This window comes from Aegilops tauschii, chromosome 3, assembly GCF_002575655.3.
Source record: "Aegilops tauschii subsp. strangulata cultivar AL8/78 chromosome 3, Aet v6.0, whole genome shotgun sequence".
NCBI classification, from domain to species: Eukaryota; Viridiplantae; Streptophyta; class Magnoliopsida; order Poales; family Poaceae; genus Aegilops; species Aegilops tauschii.
This window is the reverse complement of record NC_053037.3, coordinates 558,663,763-558,688,427: the sequence shown is the minus strand read 5'-3', so window position 1 is coordinate 558,688,427 and position 24,665 is coordinate 558,663,763. Positions and strand designations below refer to the sequence as shown.

At 43.2% G+C, this 24,665-nt stretch overlaps 1 protein-coding gene and 1 long non-coding RNA gene across 19 annotated transcripts; both read left to right on the top strand.

Moving 5' to 3' along the window:
- Nucleotides 1-8,892: 8,892 nt before the first annotated feature.
- On the top strand, nt 8,893-16,587 carry LOC109756760 (uncharacterized). 17 transcript variants are annotated; one of them, XM_073511130.1, is made up of 11 exons: nt 8,893-9,324; nt 11,802-12,354; nt 13,038-13,132; nt 13,250-13,367; nt 13,466-13,741; nt 13,856-13,904; nt 14,117-14,170; nt 15,114-15,171; nt 15,655-15,780; nt 15,860-16,038; nt 16,125-16,587. In XM_073511130.1, the coding sequence occupies exons 1-2, from the start codon at nt 9,316-9,318 to the stop codon at nt 12,288-12,290; spliced, it is 498 nt and encodes a 165-aa protein (XP_073367231.1). In that variant the 5' UTR covers nt 8,893-9,315; the 3' UTR covers nt 12,291-12,354; nt 13,038-13,132; nt 13,250-13,367; nt 13,466-13,741; nt 13,856-13,904; nt 14,117-14,170; nt 15,114-15,171; nt 15,655-15,780; nt 15,860-16,038; nt 16,125-16,587. The 17 variants fall into 17 exon arrangements, with proteins under 17 accessions (XP_073367231.1, XP_073367227.1, XP_073367225.1 ...); XM_073511126.1 differs by having other exon boundaries at nt 13,463-13,741; nt 13,851-13,904; XM_073511124.1 differs by having other exon boundaries at nt 13,001-13,132; nt 13,463-13,741; nt 13,851-13,904.
- Nucleotides 16,588-20,510: 3,923 nt separating this feature from the next.
- On the top strand, nt 20,511-21,314 carry LOC141042514 (uncharacterized). 2 transcript variants are annotated; one of them, XR_012205614.1, is made up of 4 exons: nt 20,511-20,658; nt 20,757-20,842; nt 21,008-21,070; nt 21,139-21,314. It is a non-coding gene; the product is annotated as an uncharacterized lncRNA (long non-coding RNA). The 2 variants fall into 2 exon arrangements; XR_012205615.1 differs by having other exon boundaries at nt 20,512-20,670.
- Nucleotides 21,315-24,665: the final 3,351 nt, after the last annotated feature.

Below are 24,665 nucleotides of genomic sequence, written 5' to 3'. Positions count from 1 at the left end.
AGTGTCAAAAATGTCAAAATAGGGGGTAAAAGCCGGAATTCACTCTTAATCCTAGCATCCATTATAGGAAAATCGATGAAACTTCAACATCTCATCTCTAATTTTCAATGAAAAAATGCGAAGTACACCAGATTGCTCGTTTATGATGATGAACCCAGGGGTCGGACTGTACATTGCAGACCCACGAGGTGGCTAATTAAGGTTAGAAAAACATGAATCCAATATCTCTATCACATGAAACAAACATTTCATAAATAACTTGCTGATTCCAAACCTCGGAGGTAAAGGTCCCTTAGAAGAACTTACCTCGTGTTAAGCCGACCAAAGCAAAAATCAGGAACTCGGGATAGGATGTGGTTGCCGCTGCATCTGCGACCGATGGCAAAAATCCACCCTGATACCTTGTGGTACATGCCGCCGATACCTAGAAAATACCGCCGTTATGCCATTGAAATGCTCAAAGTTCTAAAAAGTGAAAAAAAATCAAACAATGCCGAAAGATTGAAGACATTCCAGCAAATCAAGCATAAGAACAATACGGTATTATTTCAGTTAAAAATTAAAACTGAAATTTGCTATTTTTTCCAAGTTCAATTTATGGGTTCAAAATGTACAGAAAAGTTTGAAAAAACTACAGGAAGTTGGTAGCCACGGGATACGTAATCCAACCTCTTTCGTACATATTATCTTGATCTCACTTAAACAGCTTTTGAAGGCAGTAAATGAATAGAAATACCACGTTGACAATCTTTATCTACACTGTATTAATTCGAATTTATCGAACACTCACCAATTACTGATTGCTCGACAGCAAAGTTGAAGCCATTTTAGCACAACTAGAACAAAAGACACAAAGTCTAAAAAGGAAAGTGGTCATCTTGAAGTCAATCCTAGCAAAATGTAATAACTTTTGATAAGATGGCCTGTACTTATTAACTAAAATTATATGTGCATATGTACTTATAATTGGGTTATTCCATCCAAAATTGAGTACTTGTGCATTAAATCTTTTTCATTGCTTCCAGTTAACCAACTAAACACAAGAGGTACAAATTTTATCCATATGTAAGAAAAGAAAGAGGCATTTAAAAAACAAGATGATCGATACAAAAGCATAGATGCTGCAAATGAACTAGGCAAGTTTGCTGATCAGAACCTAATAAGACACGAACCATAGTTAGACAATTATCAATCAATAAACCCAAATACTGAATCACATCAAATAAGCAACACTAAATACAATCCTGATTGAGGAGGTACTCTAATTTTATTGTGTACAGTTGACTTGGTTTACAGATTTGTTAAGCTTTTTTTTTTTACGTAAGATCGGTTAATCTTCACGTGTTCAGAATTGCAAATCACGAAACCAGTAACAGAAGGAATGGCAAGTACTTATGGCAGAGTAGTCTACGGTATTCGACATAGACAAGCATTACCAAGGCCAATATGATGTCTCATGCCCATTTTGTTTTTTTGTTTGATCTGATCATTCATCCCTTCTCAACCGTGGTCTTTAGTTACCACTTACCAGCCAGATAGTCATTGGCAAAATGCCGCAAGTAACACTAACAGTCTCAATGAAATAGTTCAGGATTACTATAGCAAAGTGCCATCTTCCCAGAATTAGTAGTGTACCAGATTGACTTGAGTACTAGGCATTCGCGTTGAGGCAACCTGCACCTGCTCGCCAAGACAGACCGCCCTCGAATGTGCGCAGGCCCTCAGGGCAGTGGCGAGTAGGAACTCATTCTGCCCCTGGCCCTCCCGAAGGCCATTAAGAGGGCGGAGGCGTCTTCCTCACGGCCGTTCTGCGCATACATGGAGATGGCAGAGCCCCAGGAGACGAGGTTCCACCGTGGCATTCGGTCGAACAGGTGGCGGTCGTCAAGGCGGACCAGCTTGATTGGAGTAGCCACGGAGAATGAGGTTGGTGAGGAAGAGGCCCGGCCGCCCGGGAGAGCCTCGGTGGAGATGACTCGGTCGTGCGCGGCCGGAAGGAGGTGGTCGCCGGCGAGGCATGAGAGGAGGAGCTGGGCGAAGTTCATGTGCAGCCGGCTCGGGAGAGGGTAACGAGCTTCTTCACCCCCGGCACGTTCTTGACCAACCGCGCGTCGCATGTACGACATCCCGTCGGAATCGAGCGCGTCGACGCGGGAGTCGAGGAACGGCGTCGTCGTGGAGGTGCGCGTCGTTGCCCACCCGCCCCACCACCCACGAGTCCACGACGCCGCCCCGCCGCTCGCGCCACCAGCCCGAACTTCCCGCCCCCTCCGGCCGCGATTGAGTGGTCAGTTTACCTGGGCCGTCATCGAGAGGGCCTGGGCTGTACTTTTTGTGGGCCACATCCATCGACCCGCGACTGTATATAACGAGATGATGGACTCGGTATGACGGAAAATCCTACTTGCCGCTCGTTGCGGCAAGCTGTCGACGCTTCGGCTGGTTCCTATTCGGCGCCTTAAGCGCCCCTTTCTTCACATTTCGCAAACGGGCGCACACCCTTCCCTCTGCGCTGGGCCGGCCCATCTTCGTTTTTTCTTTCTGTTTCTAATGGCAAAAAACAGTGCGCCCGGTGAGTTTCGAACCCGCGATCTGCTGCTCTAACATAAGCTACGCTAACCACCCCACTAACAACACGTGATTTGTTCATTTTTCATCTTTTGACCACTTTTCTTCTTTCCTCTTTTTCCCTTTTTCTTTTTTCGTGTTCCTCTTTTTATTGGAAAGTTTTTGTTTCTTTTTTTTAAATTGAATGAACCTTTTTCAAATTGAACGAACATTTTTTTTAAAATCAATGAACTTTTTCAGATTTTTGAACTTTTTTGTCAAATGACTAACTGTTTTTGAAAATTGATGTACTTTTTTTTTAGAATTGATGACCCTTTTTTCAAAATTGATGAACTTTTTCCAGACTTTGTGAATTTTTTTCAAAATCGATGATCTTTTTCAAGAATCAATCGACTTTCTTTCTAAATCGATGAACTTTTTGAAAATTGATGAACTATTTTTTATAATCGATTAACATTTTTCAATTTTCATGAACTTTTTGAAATTTGTGAACTTTTTTTATCAAAATCTATTAACTTTTTTAAATCCATGAACTTTTTTTATTATCAAAATAGATTAACTTTTGTCAAATCCGTGAACTTCTTTTATCAAAATCGATGAACTTTTTCAAAATCCGGTGAACTTTTTTTAAATCCGTGAACCTTTTCTTTTACCAAAATCAGGTGAACTTTTTTCAAATTCGTGAACTTTTTCTTTTATCAAAATCCGGTGAAATTTTTTCAAATTCGTGAACTTTTTTGAAAAAATGATGATTTATTTTCTGAACATTTCTTTGAAATCCGTGACCTTTTGTCAAAATCGACGAACTTTTTTTAAAATTCATGAATTCTTGGTCAAATTGTCCTTCCTTTTTTTCAAAATAATTTGTACTGGGGCTTAAACATGGGTCAAATAGAGTTGTTTCCGCACAAAACACAACAAGCTATGCTAGTGTAGTGGTAGGAGCGCCAAGTCCGTCAGCAAATGCGTGGTTTTGGGAACCTTCTATGATGTTTTCAGCCTTTTTTTCCTGTTTTTTCTTTTTTCTTTTTCCTTTTTTCTGTTTCTTTTTTCTTTTCATGTTTATTTTAAAAAGAATCAGAATTTCAAAAAAAATCCTGTTTTTCAGATTTTGTTCACAAATTCAAAAAATGTTCCCATCTTACAAAATTTGTTCATAAATTCAAAAAATGTTTCTGGTTTCAAAATTTTTGTTCCGAATTTTCAGAAAATATTCCTGTTTATTCAAAAATTGTTTGAATAATTTCTGTTCATTTTTTGAGAAATTTGAAAATAATGGCATGGATTTCAAAAAATGCCTGTTTTCAAAAATTGTTCACAAATTTCAGAAAATATTCTTATTTTTCAAATTTTTGTTCACGTATTAAAAAATTGTTCACATTTCAAATTTGTTTGGGATTTTCAAAATTGTTCTCCATTTTACAATTTGTTCTAAAAATTCACAATTTGTTCATTATTTTAAAAATTGCTCCCATTTCAAAATTTTGTTCGAAAATTCTAAAAATGTTCATGTTTACAAAAAAAATTGTTCACAATTCAAAATTTGTTCTCCTTTCAAAAATATTCATGCTTTTGAAAAATCACTATTAAAATACTTCTTCAGATTTTCGAAAAACTTTTTTGTGTTTATCAAAAATTAATCATAATTAAAAAAGTGTTTTGTTCTGGAGTTTCATATGTGCACGCGGCTTTCTCCTTTCAAAAATCGCATTTTTTTTAGGAAATGTTTTGATTTTTCCTGAAAATGTTTACATATGTGCACGCGGCTTTGAGTTCTTATAAAATTCGCGCTATATTCAGTCAGATAGACACGTCTAGTCGAGTGGTTTGCCGCACTCACCAGCTCTGCGAGGTCCTGTGCTCGAATCCTTGCGCGCCCTCTTTTTATTTTTACATCTTCTTTAAGAGAAGCGCGCGTCGTCTACTGATGGGCCGGCCCAGTTGAGGCAACTATGTTTAAGAGAAGCGCGCGTCGTCTACTGATGGGCCGGCCCAGTTGAGGCAACTATGTGCGTCGCTCCAACTATTTGCCGCAAAATACGGCAAATACGAGCTCCCCGGTATGACTGCCTCGATCTGAACTCCGTCTCCTCCGCCACGAATCCATCCCATCCGCAGCCGGCCGGAGTGCAGCCTCCTCCGCTGCATCCCTCCCATGGAAAATGCGGCAGCCCTCGTCTTCCGGCGCCGGAATGTCGCCATCAGGCCCGGAGTGTAGGATTAGTTCGAGGTCAGTGGCGAGGGAGGCGGCGACAGCCGTCGGTGAGAGGAGGAGCATTGGGGTCGCGCCCCGGCGAGTCTCCGTCTTTCCCCACGCCGGCGGCAGATATGGGGACGAGTGAAGTGGTGACGGGCGCAAGCGGGACGCAGGGCGGAGCTAGTGGACACGCCGGCGGCTTCAATTCAGGTAAGACCAATGCTTCAGTCCCACATCGCCAATCCAATCCAGGACGTTTTTGACCGATTTTTTAAGCGTTTCCCTTTTACACTGGTATCAACGAGAAATAGATCGGTATTTATAGGATGAACAGTAGAGCGCGCAGATGGCACGCTCTGGGGGTGATCACCACGGGCATGGCATGCTCTGGCGCGTTCCCGCGTAAACAACCATGTCCAGAGTGTAGTACATAGTGGTTTTAGTGTGTTAGTATGCTGGGTTTGGTCTAGTGAGGTTTAGTTGTGAGTTGAGCATCCATCTTTTGTTTCTGTCAGTAGGTGTTTGCGATCTGCCATTTGAAATTGGCTTTGCAAAACATGCTCATTTTTGTTGTGGCAGTTGTTGGTATGATGGTGGATGTTTATGCAAAATATGAGGACATATGGATGCATCTATGTGGCACTTCCTGTACAACCAGAAATTGTGTACAGAAACGTGATGATCTTTCTGTGGTGAAATTGCTTGACCACTTGGGCTAATTTTCACTGTAGGGTGATCTAATATGGCGATGCACATGCTTGTAAATTTTGGTGGCAAGTGGATGATCCTAAATGGTACTTCATGTACAACTTGACAGTATGTACAGAAACTTGGAGAGCTTGTTGTGCTCAAATGGTGAAGCTGATAAAGCCAAATTTTGAAGTAGTGGGGTCCTACATGATGTAAATCATGCATGCAAATTTTGAGATGAAATGACTGAGGGAAAAGGGCACTTCATGTAGTACTAGGCTCTCTGGTCCATATCTTTGGAAATTCACCAGGGTTATATGGAGTGGTGTCATGTGCTATATTTTTGGTGGCATGGATAATTTGTCATATTTTAGAATCATGATTTTTTTTGGATCAAGTGGGTGGATGAAAAATATACTTCCTTCACAACATGCCTAGGTGGATGCAACCTTTGGGAAAATTGTGGAGGAAGCAATGGGTGTTGGATGTGGCTCAAATTTGGTGGTCATGTAAAATATGAGTGTATGGTGGTGTATACAAAATATGAGCTTCAAAGTATGAAGCTATAATGCACTTGCTTTGCAACCTAATAGATCTGGCAAAAACTTAGGAGGGATACTATGGTCAAAACTTGACTTGGGTGTGGGTGGTTTAAGATGGAAATGGTGAATATATTTGTAGGAGAGGCTTTGCAAATATTTTGGGGATTTTATGTACAAGGAATAAGGGTGTTGCAGTTCAATTGGGGTCCTGGGGTTTCTGTTAGCAGAGGGGGCAGTTAGGGTTTTGGGAGGCAAAATCCTAATTCCAAGTAGCTAGGCAAGTCAATACTCTAAATTAAACACAAGAGTGCAAATAAAAAGCAAGAACACCAAAAGAAAAAGACACGATGCAAAAGAAGAAAGGGATTTTCTAGAAGGGAAAGTATAGGGTGTTACACGCGTCGCCGGTGCAAGTCCAGGCGATGATGGTGTCGATCTAGGAGGTCGCGGCTTTGATCCAAGAAAGGCTCTGACCTGGGAGCACCTCATTTTTGTGTGGAAAGGTGTGTGTGGCCTGCAAAAAATAGGGTTTCGTTTTGGGCCAAGGCAGTTTTTGGGCCAGATCGTATCCCAACCATCTCACATATGTATCCCAGCATTGTTTTCTTTTTTTAATAAAAAATCAGGGGATACTAGGGATAAGTGTGTCATGTCGTATCCTGCTGTGTCCCCGTATCCCGCCGTATCAGAACGACAGATCGGCAATTCCTGTCGTGTTCGTGCTTGCTAGATAGCAGCTATAAGAAAGAGGTCAACTAGAGTGGCCTAGCCCAAGACAATCATGCTTAAATCCAGTGTCATGCTTTTCTCGCATCCTCAGCCAGACGATGCAACTTTCTATAAAAGTTTGTTTCGTACAGGTGATTAAGAATGTTTCCCTGTGTTATGAAGAAAAAGGCATGTATGCCAAGGTGAGGGAAAGTTAGCCATTAGTTTTCTAGTGTTTAGTCAACCGGAGCTCTTTCCCGACCTAGAATGGCCTTGCCACTTGTGAGGAATCAATTTGTACCACCTATCAAGCAAACCTTGTCCTATGGTGAAAGAAAAAATAAATGCACCTTTGCCCAGATCAAGACCTGGAAATGGAAAACAAACCTACTATGATATGAATCCTCTTCTCGGGGATCATAATGTCAAGTTTGATTTCTACCCGAAAGCAGTTGTGCGGCACTCGAAAGTACTAAATAGATAGGTGCTTGGGCCAGGTACAAGTGAATGAAAAGAAGCAAACTACAGTTGTTTTAGGAGGTATGGAGGGTGGAGACCGATCGAGAGAAGTGTCTTATCTTGGCTATTGGGATTTATTGGGTCATTCCTTCATGTGACGTCTTTTCTCCCATCCATCTCCTCGGCTGCACATGGATCATGTCTTGTTGCTGGTGCTTAAGCTCAACAACTACTTAGATAGTATGGAATGAGCACCTAACCCGAGGAGAATACGCGTCATCACACACCACTAGTTAACTGCTTCCTGAGCTAGTGGAAATGGAATTAATTTGGTAGAGACCAATCCCTTTTATACTCGTGTCAATCGCTCATTCCATACTAGTTGAGTTGTTGCTGAGCACAAGCGCTAGCAACAGGATAGGATCTACGCATGGCGTAGGAGATGGACGGGGAAAAGGCGTCATAGGAAGGAATGATTCAATATATCCAGATAGCCAAGAAAAGACACTTCTCTCGATTGGTCTTCGCCCTCCATTCCAGTTAAAACAACGGTAGTTTGCTTCTTTTCGTTCAATTCTACCTGGCCCAAGCGCCTATCTATTTAGCACTTTTGAGTACCGTGCAACAACTTTCGAGTAAGAAATCAACTTAACATTATGATCCTCGAGAAGAGGATTCATATTATAGTAGGTTTGTTTAACATTTCTATATCCTGGTCCAGGCAAAGGTGCATTTTTTTTCTTTCACCATAGGACATGGTTTGCTTGATAAGTGGTAGGAATGGATTCCTCAAAGTGGCAACACCATTCTAGGCCGGGAAAGAGCTCCAGCTTACTAAACTCTAGATAACTAATGGCTGACTTTCTTTCATCGGCATACATGGCTTTTTATTCTCAACACAGGGCAACATTCGTAATTGCTTGTACCGGAAAAAAATTCTATAGAAAGTTGCATTGTATGGCTGAGGATAAGCGAAAGGCCTGGCGCTGAATTTAATTATGGTTGCCTTGGGCTGAGCCACTCTAGTTGACCTCTTCTTATAGCTGCTATACCAGAATGCAAAGTTTGGAACAAAACAACCAATCATTTCATTACCATTGTGGAAAGGCAGGCTATAAGAAGCGAGTCCTAACCAAGGATATACTGCTCTTGCCTTGGCCTTTTCCTTGCACTGACTCAGGATGGAGCCATGCATGTGAAACTTCACTTAGCAGCTGCTTCAACTATTACTTGCGCTGGCTGGAATTGTGCCCGAGGTCTCGATTCCACTTCTTTGGTGAAAAGGCACTTCCAAATCAAACAAGAAAGGTTTGATAATCTACCGTTTAGTTCCTTCAAGAACTATGAGCTTTTTTCTCTTAGTGCTATTTGCAATCCATGAGACTCGAGTCTTCTCGAATCTTCTGTGCCTGAAGTGCTTAGTTAGTTGTTATTATTTATAGGTTAGCAGAAAACACGTGCAAGGGTTGGGTGATAATTACTTCTGTTATTCCTTGTCTCTACGGTCTGGGTATAGGGATTGGCTTGGCCAATCAATCAGATAAATGTCTAATCTCTTTATTTTTTGTAGGCATTGATACGATTTGTATTGGGGGACTCGTCTCATCAACCTCCTTCGTTGAAATGTGAATTATTGAACCTATAAAGGATGAAGGAGTCGCTAGACACAACGGTGGCTCGAGCGCACCGCACCACGCGAGGGGATAAAACCACCGTACCGCGCTGCGCTTGGGAAAGAAAAACAGCGAGGGCGCACCGCACCACGCGAGGGCTTTCTCCTCCATCCCCGTTCCCTCGTCTCAACCGGCCGCCACTCCATCTCCATCCCCTCCCCTCTCTCGCCGCCGCCCCGCTCCCGCTCCCGCTCTCCCTCCCCGCCGCCCGCTTCGCCTACTCCGGAGCCCTGCTGTCGTAATCCCACCATCCGGCTTGTGGCGAAGAGGACAGCCGCCGCCTCTTCCCTGCCTCCCCATCTCGCCCGAAACATCGCTCCTGGAGCCCTTCCCAGTCCACGGTGGAGCCCCCATCCCAGCTCCGCATCCGAGATCCGCGACAAGGGAGGGGTGGATCGATGATGTTGCAGCAAAGAGGAACGAGGTTGGGCAGTGGTGACGGAGCGGGATAGGTGACGAGGATGACCTGTGACTCCTCATGGCAAAGGTAATTTCTGACATCCCCTTCCTGGCTCCCTCCTCTGCTTCCCTGCTGTCGTAATCCCACCATCCGGCTTGTGGCGAAGTCTCAGTTGAGGAGAGGGTGGCGCTGCCGTAACCCCACCTGCTTGATTTGATCTTTGCCAATGCACATTGTATAGATTGATTTGCATCATGACTCGGATTGCAGAAGTGCATTTTGTAAAGCAAAAACCTTTTGATGCAAAGGATCAGGGGACGGAGCTGAATGATCCCTTTCAGATATCAGTATTGTACTTGCGGAATTGCATGGCATGCAAAGCCTGAAAGCAACAACTCCCTGGACTGGACCGACGAAATGAACTTGCAGCTACAAGGTGGACATCAGAATATTGGAGATTAGGCACGCACCGGGCTGTGGACATCAGAATATTGGAGATTAGGCACGCACCAGGCTGTGGACATCAGAATATTGGAGATTAGGCACGCACCGGGCTGCTGTTAGCACACACACATCGGTCGCTGATCACTGTCGTTTTGCGCAGTTTTCCGGTAGGCCTGAGCTTTAATCTCGGGTCAACTGTGAGCCTCATTATCAGAGCTAGGATACAAAGGACACACTGTGCATATGTTGCAACCCTGACTTCTCTCGTCTATGAATAATATAGCTGCAGACACATTTAGGACCTCTCATTTCTGAAATGGACAAGAAAAAAGGGCAAAAACAAATTTGTCAAGTTGCTGCACACATTTCCTTTGCTGTGATCTGTGGATGACCCTTCAAGCAGGGATTAGGTATAGATGTAGAGTAATTTACACCGAAGGATTACACATGTAACACACGGCAACCTAATTCATTTGACCGAGTCAGAGTTGAGGTCCCTGATGATGAAAAATGCTAACTGTTCTACTGTGAATCTTATCACTCCAGACTGGTTCAGTAATGGTTGTAAGGTAGCTGTATAGTTATTTTGGTTGTTTGGCCTCTTCTTCGAAGGTTTCCATTTTCTGCCATGGTTTCTGTTTTTTCCCCTGTCTTTTGCTAATCAATTTTTTTCTTCTAACCAAGATTTTGCACCCATAGGTGTGTATATTCTATATCAAAATAAACAAATATACGAAAGAGGAAGTTCGCCCTTCCTCTAACCAACTCAGATGACCTAAATCTCATGCTTAATTTATTTATGATTTGATAGGCACCTACAAAGAGCAACTTTGCTTATGATCCAGGGCAACGGTTATCTGTCTTAAGCACTCAATGAGCACTTTCTACCAGATTAATTGAATGTTAATTATATAGATGAAGCTTAAAGCATCCACCTACTATTTCTGACCTGCACATTGGTCTCAAGCTACAAACTAAACTGGACTCAGACTAATGAGTACAGAGTTACAATATTTTAAGGTTACAATGGCAACGTAAAATAATGGAAGCTTTTCACCATTACCTCCACTCCTGTTTCTATTCATTTTGGTCGCTCTAGGAATTTCTAGCTCATTTGTACGTACCTCTGGTTAGTGTTATTGTTGAAAATTGAATTAGTAAAATAGCTTGTGGTAAAAATAAGAAAGATATACTGGCCACCTGTGTGTTAATTATTGTTTCAAACCTGAAAATGGAAGTCTATAAATAAATCCCTAAATGTTTTCCCCTCAGGACAGAGTTGTTATTTTTGAGGAGCAAGGTACATGATATATATGTAGGGCCTCTTTGGTCAACGTCTCAATGGATATGAAGTAAACTCACGTTGACTCCGCGGCCCCACGTCTATCGAGCCCCACCTGCCATCCTCTCCAGAATCAGGAACAAAAGTGAAAAAAAGAGGACGGCTGACCCGATCGGGTGGTCAAAACCGACGCGCGCCAGCGATGCCTCCAGATGAGCGGGTAGTCTAGGATGGTTTATATGTTCGATGTCCTGCTTGGCCATGGCAATTGGTAACACTGTCACCTCGGCTAGATAGCATCCTTATTATGTGCTTTAGTAGAGTGAGGTTTCTCTGTGATGCTACTGAGCTCGCGATTAACATGACACCCTGCCTAGGTCCTAAGGGTTGGTTAGAAACCTGAAGATACATTATGCTCGAATGACATTAGCACCAGAGTGATTAATCAACCCGATATTACTTGCATGATAGTTACTATTTGGAGGTATGTTATTTTGCTAAAAATGGTACCTATGCTCTAACATTTTGTAAAGTCAGCCAAATCAACTTAATCCAAATTAGGACACTTTTTTATAATCTGGAATTGTGCTTATGATATTTTTTACTTTAAAACTACACTACTGAATATAAGATCTCACAAATATGTTCAGGAAATGAACACCATTAAAAAGCCAATCATGATATGTCTCCTTATTTACAGACCGATCTCAGTTTCTACCATGCATTGCTTTTTTGTTAGCTTGCAATATTATTTAATATATTTATCTCATAAATACAAGTAAAATACACACTTTTGAAAGCTCACAATGTAACAGCTTGATGGATTTGTGCCTTTCAGAGGGAGGCATGGCGCCTCAGCTCCGCCACCGACGACAGCCTCGACGGCTGCAGCATGCGCAGTGCCGACAGGGTCAAGGTGCGGCAGTATGGGAAGACGTGCAAGAAGCTCACTGGCATGTTCATGACACAGGAGTTGGCCACGCACTCTGGCTCTGTATGGTGCATTAACTTCAGCTTGGCTGGACGGTACCTTGCGAGCGCCGGCGAGGACCGTGTGATCCATGTCTGGGAGGTCTCCGAGGGTGAGAGAAAGGGGGAGCTGCTCGGGGAAGGTGCGGTTTCAAAGGAGAGTGGTGGCGGAGGCAGCCCGTTTGTGGCAGTTGCTGGAAATGGATCGTGGTGGTGGCAATGTCGCTGCTCAGCAGTGCAGACAAGGGATATGTGGAGAAGAAGAGGAGGCCACGGGTGCAGAGCAGCAGCAAGTCTGTCGGTTCTGATCATCTGGTTGTGCCCGAGACCCCGAGTGCGTGTTTGGGTTCAGAGATAAGCCATTTTGCTCGCCCCTGGGGCACGCCGCTGATGTTCTTGATTTATCATGGTCCAAATCTCAGGTACAGACTCTCTCCGACATTTAATGAATAAAATAGCCAACTGCTTAATCTTACTTTTTTGGCACTTTTGTTAGACATTCTGAAAATTTAGAATCAACAGTTGCACTGCAATCTTCTTCAGAACAAAACCGAATGGTAATTTTCAGTTTTAATGGTGTATAATACGGCTGTAAGGACCGTGATCATCAAAACTGTCATGTACTATAGGGAAAACATTACACTTCCAAGTTCCAACTTTTATCACTTGGCTGCACTAATTGGGCAATAGGCCTGATCTATGTAAGAAATTAGTTTTATTTGCCCATGATCCTGCTGAAAAACCTGTTCACTTCAAATAGTAAATCATAGCCTGTCATTATTCAAGAGGTAAACTGAGGAAAAGAAAGTATCAAGAAAGCAACCATCGTGTATATATCTTAGTATATATTTGCCCATCGTTCTACAAGATGCTAATCGCTTCAGCTTTGGGTTAACTTGTTGGCTGGCTCCTGAAACTGAGCACATGTTGGTATTTCATTGTTGTACTGGTGTATGCAAGGGTTATTTTCGTGCAGAGGTTTTGAACTGTGATTTCCTTCTCTTTCAAACCTAAAGCATTCAATTCATAATTTCAGGCAGGCATTTCAATTTTCTGTCATGCTTCTAGATATCAAACGTGGTTGAGAAAGTTCCATTTTTAAAAGGGGCTGGAGCTCCATGGCTTACAGATCTAACGACCCCTGATGCTCTTTGCATATTTCCCATGATAACATCACTGTTCGTCATGCTTCCCTTTGAGGTATGTGTTCAATTCTTTTTACCTAAATGTATGTTTGTTCGTGGGCTACAAAATTTGAGATGCCATTTATTGCATCCTTCAACTATTTTTCCTGCTGAACCTGCCGGCTCGACCCAGGAGCGGCAGGTGCAGATGCGTGTGCGAGGAGCGCCGTCGGTCGACCGGCCGGCGTTCTTTCTTCGTCAGGAAGGGTGCAGCCTGCTACTCAAGCCCCTCTCCTTCGCTCCTTGAAGAGGTACATCGACCTTCTCCTTCCCCGTTTATCTTACCCCGTTGTGCTCTTGCCATAGCTGCTCCTAACCCAGGCTTTCGCCGCTCCTCAACTCTCAGCAGGAGAGGCATGGGCACCACCACACTGGAGAGATGGACGAGGACATGAAGCTTTCGTGGAGAGGACGAGGTGGCCGCCGCTGCACCCCCACGCCGCGGACGCCGAGATTCCCATCCTCTCTGCCCTTGATAACCACTTCGGCGGCGCCATGAACGACACCAATCGCCTCTTCTCGGCAGGCGCAGACCGCATGGTCGTCTTCCTCTCCGGCTTCTTCTACACCATCAGACTCAGACCCTCTCCCGCTCCCTCTCCCTCTGCATCTCTGTAAAAATATGGTAAGCATTTCTTCAGAGTATCTCTATTGACTGATTTGGTTCCTTCGGTATTGACCTGTGCAAAGTAGGGTCAATGAAATCAGAGTATTGACCTGTATTGCATTTGTAGCTTAGGTCAACTAGGAGATGATGCAAGCCAAGGCGCTCACACCGATTTAAGATGGTATATTCTGAACTTCCTTTGGTTTATGAGACAAAAAGGATGTTATATCTGCATGCTACTACAGTTTAGGCATTGATAATATTTGAGCATCTTTTGGTCCTGATGCCATATTTATTGCAGTTACAAAATTATTAACATGAATTTTCATTTATCATTTGTTGATCTAATTTTTTAGACCAAAATGAGAAGCCATCCTTTTATTTTCATTTCAGGTGTGGGTGATCAATAGAAGACAAATGAATACACTGATGGAAGGCCATGTCAAAGTACCTTTCTATTTTGTATTTTCTTTTTGTTTAGGATCTACTATAATTTCCCAGAAAGTTTTTATTCCATAGATGATATTTGGTTTTATTCTACATTTTTTTCCTTTGCAAAGATAGATATTATAAGAGATAAATAGCATGTACATGTTAACCTTATATAGCCTTTTTTATGAGCGATAATCTAACACTTACAAGATCATCTTAGGATTTCCTAATGGATACTGTACACATTCCACCAAGGATTATTTTAGATGCTATGCTGAAAGACACTATAGCTCCCAAAATCTGTATACTACACCCAGCCTACAGGAAACGTTGGTATAGAGTAGAGACTGTGACTGGGTTTTATCCATTTCTGCAGCACTTGCCAGAGTGCACTGTCAAGAGATTTGTTTTTCGGTCTGAGTCATCTTGCTACTTTTTCAGGTTTATTTACATATGAAATCACCATAATTTTTGCCATGGCTCTGGTTCTTGATATAGTGCTTAAAAGCACTATCCCATCCTGATTATTCCAATACAGTTTTTTGTCTCACTGAATATCGTCTTCGAGAACTGGGCAATCTTCGAGTCCATGAAGAGCACTCGCACGGTCAAGCACCATGAGATCTTCATCCGCAACGCCGAGTGCGTTGTGCTCTTCACAGACCTTGAAGATGAGGCCAGAGAGATCCGCCGCCTACTGGGTTCGATCGGATGCCATCGATTTCACCCACCGCCAATGACGGCGAGGCTGGTGGCTCTGGCATTGAGCGATATACTTCACCTCTCACGTGAAGTAATAATTTTTTTTGAGGATTAGGATTATTTATGAAATATAATGAGCATCTTTTACCACCAATGGCCTATGAAGTCTCACCATATTAAGACACATGCATCACTGTTAATCATCCCAGCTAAAACCAGTCAGATAAATCAACTTAATTATTCTACTACTTTCCAGATGACAGCTGTTAAACAAGAGGTAGACACAACCAGTGATACCAGCCCGATTACCCATGGTAATTCTGAAAAACATACTTATGATTGATTGTACATCGCAAAGAATGTTTCTTCTTCTTCACTAATGCATGCTATTTGATCAGTCTTTTTTTATCACTCATGCATGCAAGTTGATCAAGTATGTAATAAAACAAACTTCTTTCAGGTCCAGTAGGTGTTCTGTTTGCTATTCATTAATGCTCTGATTTATTTGCTGTTACATGTACAAGCTGTTTGCTATTCATTAATGCTCTGATTTATTTGCTGTTACATGTACAAGCACTGCTTACTGCTTCCCACTGACCATATACAATAGATAATCTTTCTACCTTTCACGAGTACACACAAGCTAATTAGCCCCTGCTTCCCACTGACCATATACAATAGATAATCTTTCTACCTTTCACGAGTACACACAAGCTAATTAGCCCCTCTGTTTGTTTATGTTGTCCTCTATTTGCTATTGCAAACTCTTACCATGATCTCCTTATCTACCAACACAGACGAACCACTGTGTCAGAAGCACAATAAGCCATACGAGTATATCCATCGCCCACGCTAAGCAAACTCAATCCAAAAGTTCAAAGGCAAGAAAATTCATGTAAAGCCTAGAAAGTACATTCTCCGTGGTAAGAGCTACATTACTCTTCTCATTCCATCAACTCGCAACAATTGCTAAAAGATATAACTTTGTACAACTTAACATAGGTGAGCCTTGCATCCACTACTTAGATGAGTTTAGTCACCACATTGTGTGGGGCAACACAGTTAAGCTCTACAACCATAATGTTCGTACACTGTGAAAGATCATCTGCAGCACCACCACGCCTGATAACTACTATGTGTGCCACATGACAGAAACATTTGCAACAGAAGGCAAAAGAATGGTAATCCTTTGCAATTACTCTATCCGGTTTCATATAATAGCATGGTAGAAAATGTTATAGTGACTAACCTTTACTGTTATTTTCAGTACTTTAGCGTTCCCTTTTATACGGGTTCCCTTTTCCCACACATGGATGCTGACCATGGTAAACTGCCAATCACTATTGGAGACGGAACTACGCTGTCACGACCCGCTTTATCAAGGGTGTTGACAAAAGGGCCACCATCACTAAAGGTTGGAGCGACTTCTTCCGTTAGGCACACATGAACGAAGGGCGAGTATATGCTTTCGCCTTCAAATGCACTTCCAAGGGACTCTGCCTGATCGTCTACTCAATATAAGCAAGTTGCAAGAGCCCCTTGTTATATAACTTAGTATTAGTACAGATGCGTATCAAGACTTCCGTGTTTATCATCCTTTTGGATCTTACGTAATCCCCTAAGACCATCCTGTGCATTTAGCTATCGGTTAGTTGCCGCTTAGACTGCTATGTGGTATGCTTTTGAAACAACCTTGATGGAAGAAATATATGCTTTCACCTTTAAGTGCACATCCAAAGGCCTCTGCATGATTGTCTATCCAATCTAAACAGATCAAAAGAGTCCTTTCCTACATGACTTATTGCATCATTTTCAATCTTATGTACTTACTGCGTATAGAATGAGCTATTCTTTTCGAATAACAATATGTTAATGCATGCTCTTACAATAATTAGCTTACACTCGGCCTTTGCGCCATTAGCGCAACGGATCATCTAGTCTTAGTAAAGATAGAACAATTGGAGAAGCGATCACCTTGGTGAACTCTTCGCTTATAAGACTTACCCACCCATAGAGTAGAATCCCTACGCTATGCAGCTAGAAAGATTGGTCGACCCCATTCTTCATATGCAGGCCTGGGAAGGAGCAAGGTATCTCCTTTTCCAGAAAGATGTGAACAAATGGGTGCCAACTCATCTGATGTTTTACTTTCTAGTCCCATTATTTTAAAGGGATAAGTATATTTTTCGTCCTCAAACTCTTCCAAGAGTTTAGAAATTGTCCCTCAACTCCAAACCGGATAGTCTTCGTCCCTCAACTATCAAAACCGGATAGTTTTCGTCCCTCGTGCCGCTTCGGCTGGTTTTAGTACGTGGTGAACAGTAACTCGGTGAACAGTAAAATATAAAAAATAGCAAAAAAAAAATCTGAAATTTTACAGCATCGAAGATACTCTGGTGCGCAAGACCCGTGCAAAATTTCGTGGTGTTCCAACATTCGAGCAGCTCACGGCAAACAAAAACTGTAAATATGTACATCGGTGAACAGTAAATTCAAAAAATAGAAAAAAATAAAAAATTTATGAAACTTTTTGGCATCAAAGATGCTCAGGTACGTAAGATGCGTGCAAAATTTCGTGATCAAATGACATATGAGGAGCTCTAGCCAAAAAAAAATAGCGCACTTTTTCAAAAAATTAAATTTGAGCCAAATTTTGTTTTTTTCCCACGAGTTCGTACAATGCCCAAACACCACGAAAATTTGCACGCACGTTGCACACCCAAGCCTCTTTCATGCCAAAAAAATTCATACTGTTTTGATTTTGTTTGCTATTTTTTTGAATTTACTATTCACCGACGTATATATTTGTAGTTTTTTGTTTGCCGTGAGCTGCTCGAATGTCGAAACACCATGAAATTTTGCACGGGTCTTGCGCACCAGAGTATCTTCGATGCTGTAAAATTTGCAGATTTTTTATAATTTTTTTGCTATTTTTTCCGATTTTACTGTTCACCGCGTACTAAAACCGCCCGAAGCGGCACGAGGGACGAAAACTATTCGGTTTTGATAGTTGAGGGACGAAAACTATCCGGTTTGGAGTTGAGGGACGATTTCTAAACTCTCGGAAGAGTTCGAGGACGAAAAATATACTTATCCCTATTTTCAAAGAAACTGACGTTGTAAATGGAAACCCCTGAACCACTTCTTACTTTTGGATTTGGTGGGAGCCTGCCAAGTGGGAGACCCAGAAAGAAGCCATCCCGGTGTGTATCATCAGTGGGTGTTAAGCTTGTCTGTGTAGATATTTATTGTATAAAAGGTGTTGCATGTTTGAATCACTCCTGACTATAGCATTTAAGAACCCTGTCTCTCGATCTCATCCTTATGCAAGGGAGACTATCTCTAGGACTTTGTTTGTGGTCGACAAGCTATGTGTCTATCTTAGACCAGAGCTGTCAGGATACTACACCGGCTTTCATATGTAAGACAATGTTGTACCAAAGTCAAAAACTGATGTTATTTATCAAGTCTTTCGAACATAGTTAGTCCCATCCTTTTCATCCGGCCACTAGACTAGTTTGGTCTCTTCAAGGAGAGAAGTCCTTTCTCGAGGAGTCCAAGTATTGGATATATTGGTGGAGTAGATAGTAGGTAAAAAGTAACCACTACATGGTAGATAGCGTCCCTTCCTTACTTTTCTTAATAAGCCCTTGATCGAGTAGTTCATCCGAAAGCATTTGATCCATCAGATCAATGCTTGATCTGCTACGGTTCAAGACCTAGGAACGGAAACAACTGGATGATACGCTTCTTTCTCTTAGTCAGCTTTATCTCATATTGCCTACGAAGCCGTGGATCCAAGCACTGCTATATTAATTCTACTTGGCTGCCGCCCATAGGGCCTAAGGGAAGACGTACGGAGGAATGGTCTTTGGGCATTTGTGACCAACACCCCATTTATCACCACACTCTTTTTTGGGCGCTGCTTCTCTGTCTGTATCTTCAATACACTAAGAAAATTGAAAATAATATTGTAGAGATAAAAAATAAACTAAGAAAATTCCTCCTGATCGTTTTTTTAGTCTAGTATAATTATTATTTTCGCAAAAATGTTTGTCCAGCCAAAAATGCTGACTAATTTAAGTAATTTGCAAACTACTGACAAATACACCCATACACTTGCTGTCATAGCCATGTGGTTAATGGCTTTTACTGGCCAAATGGAATTGTGAAGTGGTTCTTAGCAAGGGAAACTTGGTTTCCATGATGTTTTACTGAGTTAGGGAAACCAATAGATACACAAAATCAATATGGGGGCCTCACACCTATGCACCTGCCACTTCTTCTCCCCTGCCTCGTATGAATTTGCACAGCATCAATCAATGCTGAAAATGCAGCTTATCAGAATTTCAGGGCTTTCAGTCGTTATAACAGTACAAGCAGTCGATCAATGGTGATCTGCCTGCTTTATACATATGTGAAAGTAAGCACCAATAGTCAAGCATGTTAACACCTATCCTTTGTCATATGCCTGTAACTTATCTTCAGTACGTCTTTTCTGAAGAAAAGGAAAAACATTTTCCTGAAATGGTATGTACTTGTTTTGATTTTCTCCGAATCACAATTTGGCTTTAAGAAAAGTGGGCCTTTGTTACTGTACCATAAAGTTAAGAAAAAGGGAGGAAAGAACGCACAAAATATTGAAATCCTGATGACCTTCTAAAAACAGTATAGTTCATCAGTTATCCGAGCTTGTCATATACAGACTTTTTTCTAGTGAGAAATATGTTTTCCCTTAGTTTCCCAGTAGCTTGTCTCAGTAGCAGTGTAGTTTTATCTGCAATTATATGCTTGTGAGCTGTAGTAACCATCGTGCCCCGCAAATTTTCACTATGCAATGCTATTTATCGTTCATTTTTTGGAGTAACTATATTATTTGTATGACGCCCTGAATGAAGTTGGTTACTCCGATGTGATCCCCGCATGCTAGGCTTGTGTGAAGTACCACCTTTCATCCATTTTACAGATAACTCCGTTCTTATTTGTCTTTTGACTTCAATCATGACCACTGGTGGCACTGATGGTGTCTCAACGCTCCTGAAAGTCAATAAAGAGATCAAATTCAGGTTTGAAACAGACTGGTGTTGATGAATTGTGCAGTATGTTTATTATTTAGGCAAAAATTAAAATGAAAATAACATTTGGTCTAACCAGATGTGTAGCTGTGGTATCCCATTCATAGCTCAAAAGAAGGTGCAGAAGGAAATCAAATTCCATTTACAAAGCGTTCATGAATTGTGCAATACCTTTTCTTATTTATTTATAAGATGCAACACACCTAGTAGTATTTTAGTCTCTACCACAATTTGCAACTATAACAACCATTCATTTTGGTTAGTTGCATTTTTAGAATAGTTATTTGTATTTGGCTTGGAATTTGAACCTAAAATTACAATGCCCTTGTGTTTTGGGGTTTTGTATTAGAATAGGGATGGTCCTTCACTCCATCTGTTATAGCTTCCATTGGCCTCTCTGTTAATATCTCAGGAATTGTTTCTTACGATGCCCTTCCATGATTTGATTGATTCGTCTCCTAATAAAACATTGCTCTATGCTAATAGTTCAGGAACTATATTGCGCACGGCAGTGCCATTTATCTTTGTAATAGTGTATGTTTTTTGTTTCAGATCCACATTCAGTCAGTCATTCATTGGCAGGTAGAAGTCCTGTGAAGCACGTACATTGTTTTTCACCTTCTACGTACAAGAGCTTGATGGAGCTATCCATGTGCCTATTAGCTTCTCTAAATGGTCTCGTGACTAAAAAGACTCTGCCGCGCCAACACCTGATTAATTGCATCGGTTTCTGCTCAAGTGCCTAATGCAATCTTCTGTCTTTGATAAAACACTGCCAGGTTCCACGCGCACTAAATCTAATGAACTTTTTAGTTCTATTTCAGGATATGGAACATAAGGAAACCCCCCTTTAAGGGAGCAGGTGAGGATTCCCAAGGAAGAGCAGCTTGCTTCAAACAAGATTGACACAGTGGGTTCCATTCTAGAATTTTTCGTAACTACAGTCACTGCCAATGCTCTTTTAGTTGTACCTTTGATGCTTTAGCAAGCTTAATGTCAGTTTTGTGAGTTTAATTTTGTGGTACTTTTGATTTTTATCAGCTCATGTACCCTAACATTTTTATCTGACATGCAGATTAGTTTGGGTGCATTTGTGCTTGTGTTCAAGCCATGGGAGGAACTCGTTGTTCACAACAAGGTTTCACTCTAATTTGAAAGCCAACTCATTTATCTGTATTCAGCTTACTTTGATGCTACATTCTGCAGGACTTTGATGTTTCTGCTCTGAAGAAGTTCATTGAAGCTGGCAGCAGCCTGAACTCTGGCAACCGTTGCCTCTTGAAATTCTTGTAGAGCAATGCTTCACACGGTAGCCACTGATATGCAACTTGCTTTCTATGGAGCTTGATTATTGCGTACTTCTATCTGCCAGTGATTCTTAGCAATGATGGGCCAGAAAACGATACTACTTTATAGTGATCTAAACACTCTTATATTTCTTTACGGAGAGGGTAGAACGCAAAACCCATTTTACTGATGTGAGCTATTCTGCCCGCGCCGCCCCCGCGAGGCGACGGGGAGGGCCCTCGATCTCCGCCGCCCCTAGAGCCAGCCCCCTACTCTCACCCCCTCGCCGCCGCCAAGGGGTGCGGCCGGGCGAAGCTCGACCCGCGCTGGCGGCGGCGGCGGGGCCTCCTCCTCCTCATGCGCGACGGGGCGGCGCTGGCCGGTTCCTTGGGCCTGGACGCGGTACTCGCGCATGGTGCCACGGCGTGGAAGCCACGCGGGGGTGCAGCTACGGCGTGAGGGGCTGCGTGGCTGGTGGTGCTCGCCTGCACTGCGGTGGCCGGATCTGGCCGGCAGGCGGGGCGGGCTGGGCGGCTGCTGTGCTGGATCTTGGCGGTGGTGGCCACGTCCTGGTGGTGCTCTGCACCTGCGGGGATGGCGGCAGCAGCTCGTGGCGGTGGTGGTTCCCCTCCTATGCTTGGTCGGCTCATGGGCCGAGATGGGTTGGGATGGGGGTGGTGCGGGCTGGTGGTGGCGACGGCGATGCGGTGTGCAGTGGTTTTGTCACAGCAGATGTCTTGTGAAAGGACTTAAGCGTGAGGCCATCGCAACAGTGAATAACTTGTCGGGGTTGAGCAGGATGAGAGACGCGGAATTACCCAGGTTCGGCCCCTCAAGGTTGAGGTAAAAGCCTACATCCTGCTTTATGCTGTATTGCTTGAGTATCGATTACAAGGGAGCGGATTCGCTTGACCTAGCTATCGATTGATTGTAATATGTCTATTCTATGCCGGGGACTCGCCTTTATATACAAGTCGAGGCCGCCGGCTTACAAGAGTCCGGGTCGGGTTACGATACGTGACCGAGCCTTACTCTAAATCGCCTTGCTTTACAAGGTAAGTCATTACATGGTGGGTTACACCCTTGGGTCGTCTTTTGACCTTGCATTCTAAGTCGGCCCATCTTGTGAGCCGCCCTTCTTAATACTGCGCCATGTCCATCTTGGCCCAGCTCTATAAGTCCCCAATAATCTGACCCGGCCTTATTAAGCCGGGTTATATCGTGGGGTAATATCCCCAACACGGTGGTTGTGGTCCCGCTGGTGGCGCATGGTGGTGGCGTGGTGGTTTCCCTTCTCCTTTGTCAGTGCCGGCAGCATGCGGGGCTGGTGTGGCTGCACGCACGACAATTGATCTTCTTCCTAGGGTTTGTGCTTGGACGGGTCAAATCTGGGACCGAGGCAAATTGGGTCTTGTTCCTCGGGTAGGTGAGGCAGGGCTCGGCCCGGGATGTGCCCGTGAGAAGTGTCTTCGCGGGTGCGGTGGGCAGTGGTGGTGGTCCTGACGAAGCCGCCCCGACCTACGGATCGTCACCGATGGCCACATATTAGGTGTTGTGCTGGCTCTTCAAGGCCTACACGGCGGCCGTCGGCAGTCTTAGGATCGTGTCCCCATGGTTCACCGGGACTTGCTGGGGATGCAGGTGTTGGCGCCTCCTACTGTGGAGGTGTGGACCCAGATCCAGAGACTGATGTAGGGCTACGAGTGGAAGCATGCCTTCTACTCTCCTTGCTATGGTTGGTGTGTCATGAGGTGGTCGGGTGGCGATGTCTTGGGGCAGGGATGCCGCCGGGGTGGTGGCCCCGGATGGCGGTCCCCATGGTTGGCTCTCCGGCGGGACTCATGGCGGCGGTGGTGTCTTACCCTTTTGGTCGTGTGGGCGGCAAGGGGTAGCGGTTGGTGGCTCGGGCACGTTTCATGTCATTGGCATAGGCGTCGCCCAGATCCAGATCTGGGAGCTGGAACTCGACACTCATGGTTTGGCTTCATGAAGACGTCGTTGTGGTTCTCTTCTCCGTTCCGAGGCTCCGGGTGAAGACCCATGTCCGCTTTGGACTCGGCAACGGCGACGCTCGGCGTCGTTCTCCCTCTTGAGGGTGTTTTCGTGGAGACTAGTTGTACTAGGGCGTGGTGTGGCGTTGTACTCTGACTTCCCCGCGTTCTCTTTCGGTAGTGTAGTCGCACTCCCGTTATCCCAGGATCTGCTGTGTTAGAGGGCTACATCTTCACTTTGTATCGTTCGGTCGTGTACTTTGTTTGTTGCTTTATCTATAAAGCGGAGCGCGAACCTGTTTCGAGAGCTATTCTGTATGGTTTTGAAGATCAATATCCGCTAGCTACATTCCATGCCATGTGACAAATTCAGCTCACTATCTTTAATATTCTAAACCCATGCTTCATATTCGACCATTCTTCTGCCTCTTGAGATATTTCCCGTGTTAGTTCAGTGAATTCTCCCAAGGTACTGTTGCGAATTTTTCATCACATGGAGCTTCGTATTCGAGGCGTTGTAATTCCAAACACATGCATTTACTAGATATTTCTATTAATAACACGGTTTCATGTTCTGGTATGTTACGTTGAAGTGTACCTCAAGCCTGAAAACGATCAAGGGCACAAAGCCCATATTCCAAGAGAGAGCTCCAAACATTCATGCTGTTTCTGCAATTTATTCTCTTTTATTTAAGAGGACATTAAAATGGGCATGGCTTACCTGAATTGTGCGGGACATGTTCCAAGAGAGAGCTCCAAAAGGTGGAGGAAATGAAGGATTCTCGTATGAATTTCCAAAGCAAATCGTACAGTCTAAAAGGCACCTGTAGGAAAATATTCCTATAGGATTCTGTTCCTGCGAAAAATCCTTCGTTCCGGGGCTCACCGTGTACGTTAGATAGGATGTGCTTAGGATTATTTTTCTTGTCCATTGGAATACTTTCATAACTATAGTGAAACTGAAAATTCATTTGTACTCCCTCCGTTCACAATTACGAGATGTTTTGCATATTTCAATATAAACTACATATGAACTGAAATGAATGAACAAGAACACTAAAATGCGTCTATATGCATCCGAATCAGAAAAATGTTAGAACATCTAATACTTTTGAACTTAGGGAGTTACATTTAGATACTCACGTTTGTGACCAAATTCAGTCTATGTAAATAACGTTTTTGTATTACAGTTCGAGGAGAAACAACACACATGGGGAACAAAATCTCATGGCAAATATATTTTTTGATTTTTCTTGTTGCCGTTATGCCCACTCATCTTTTTCCAGTTCTATATAGCCCATGGATATTCACCGAAACTGACTATTGGGTTGAAAATTGTGTTACGTTCCTGAACTTGAGCTCCATCGCAACCAGGTGCTCAACGCTTCTAAACTTAACGCCTGATATTTTTTTCTCACAACTTGGATTATCACATTATATCTCTTCTCATCCACA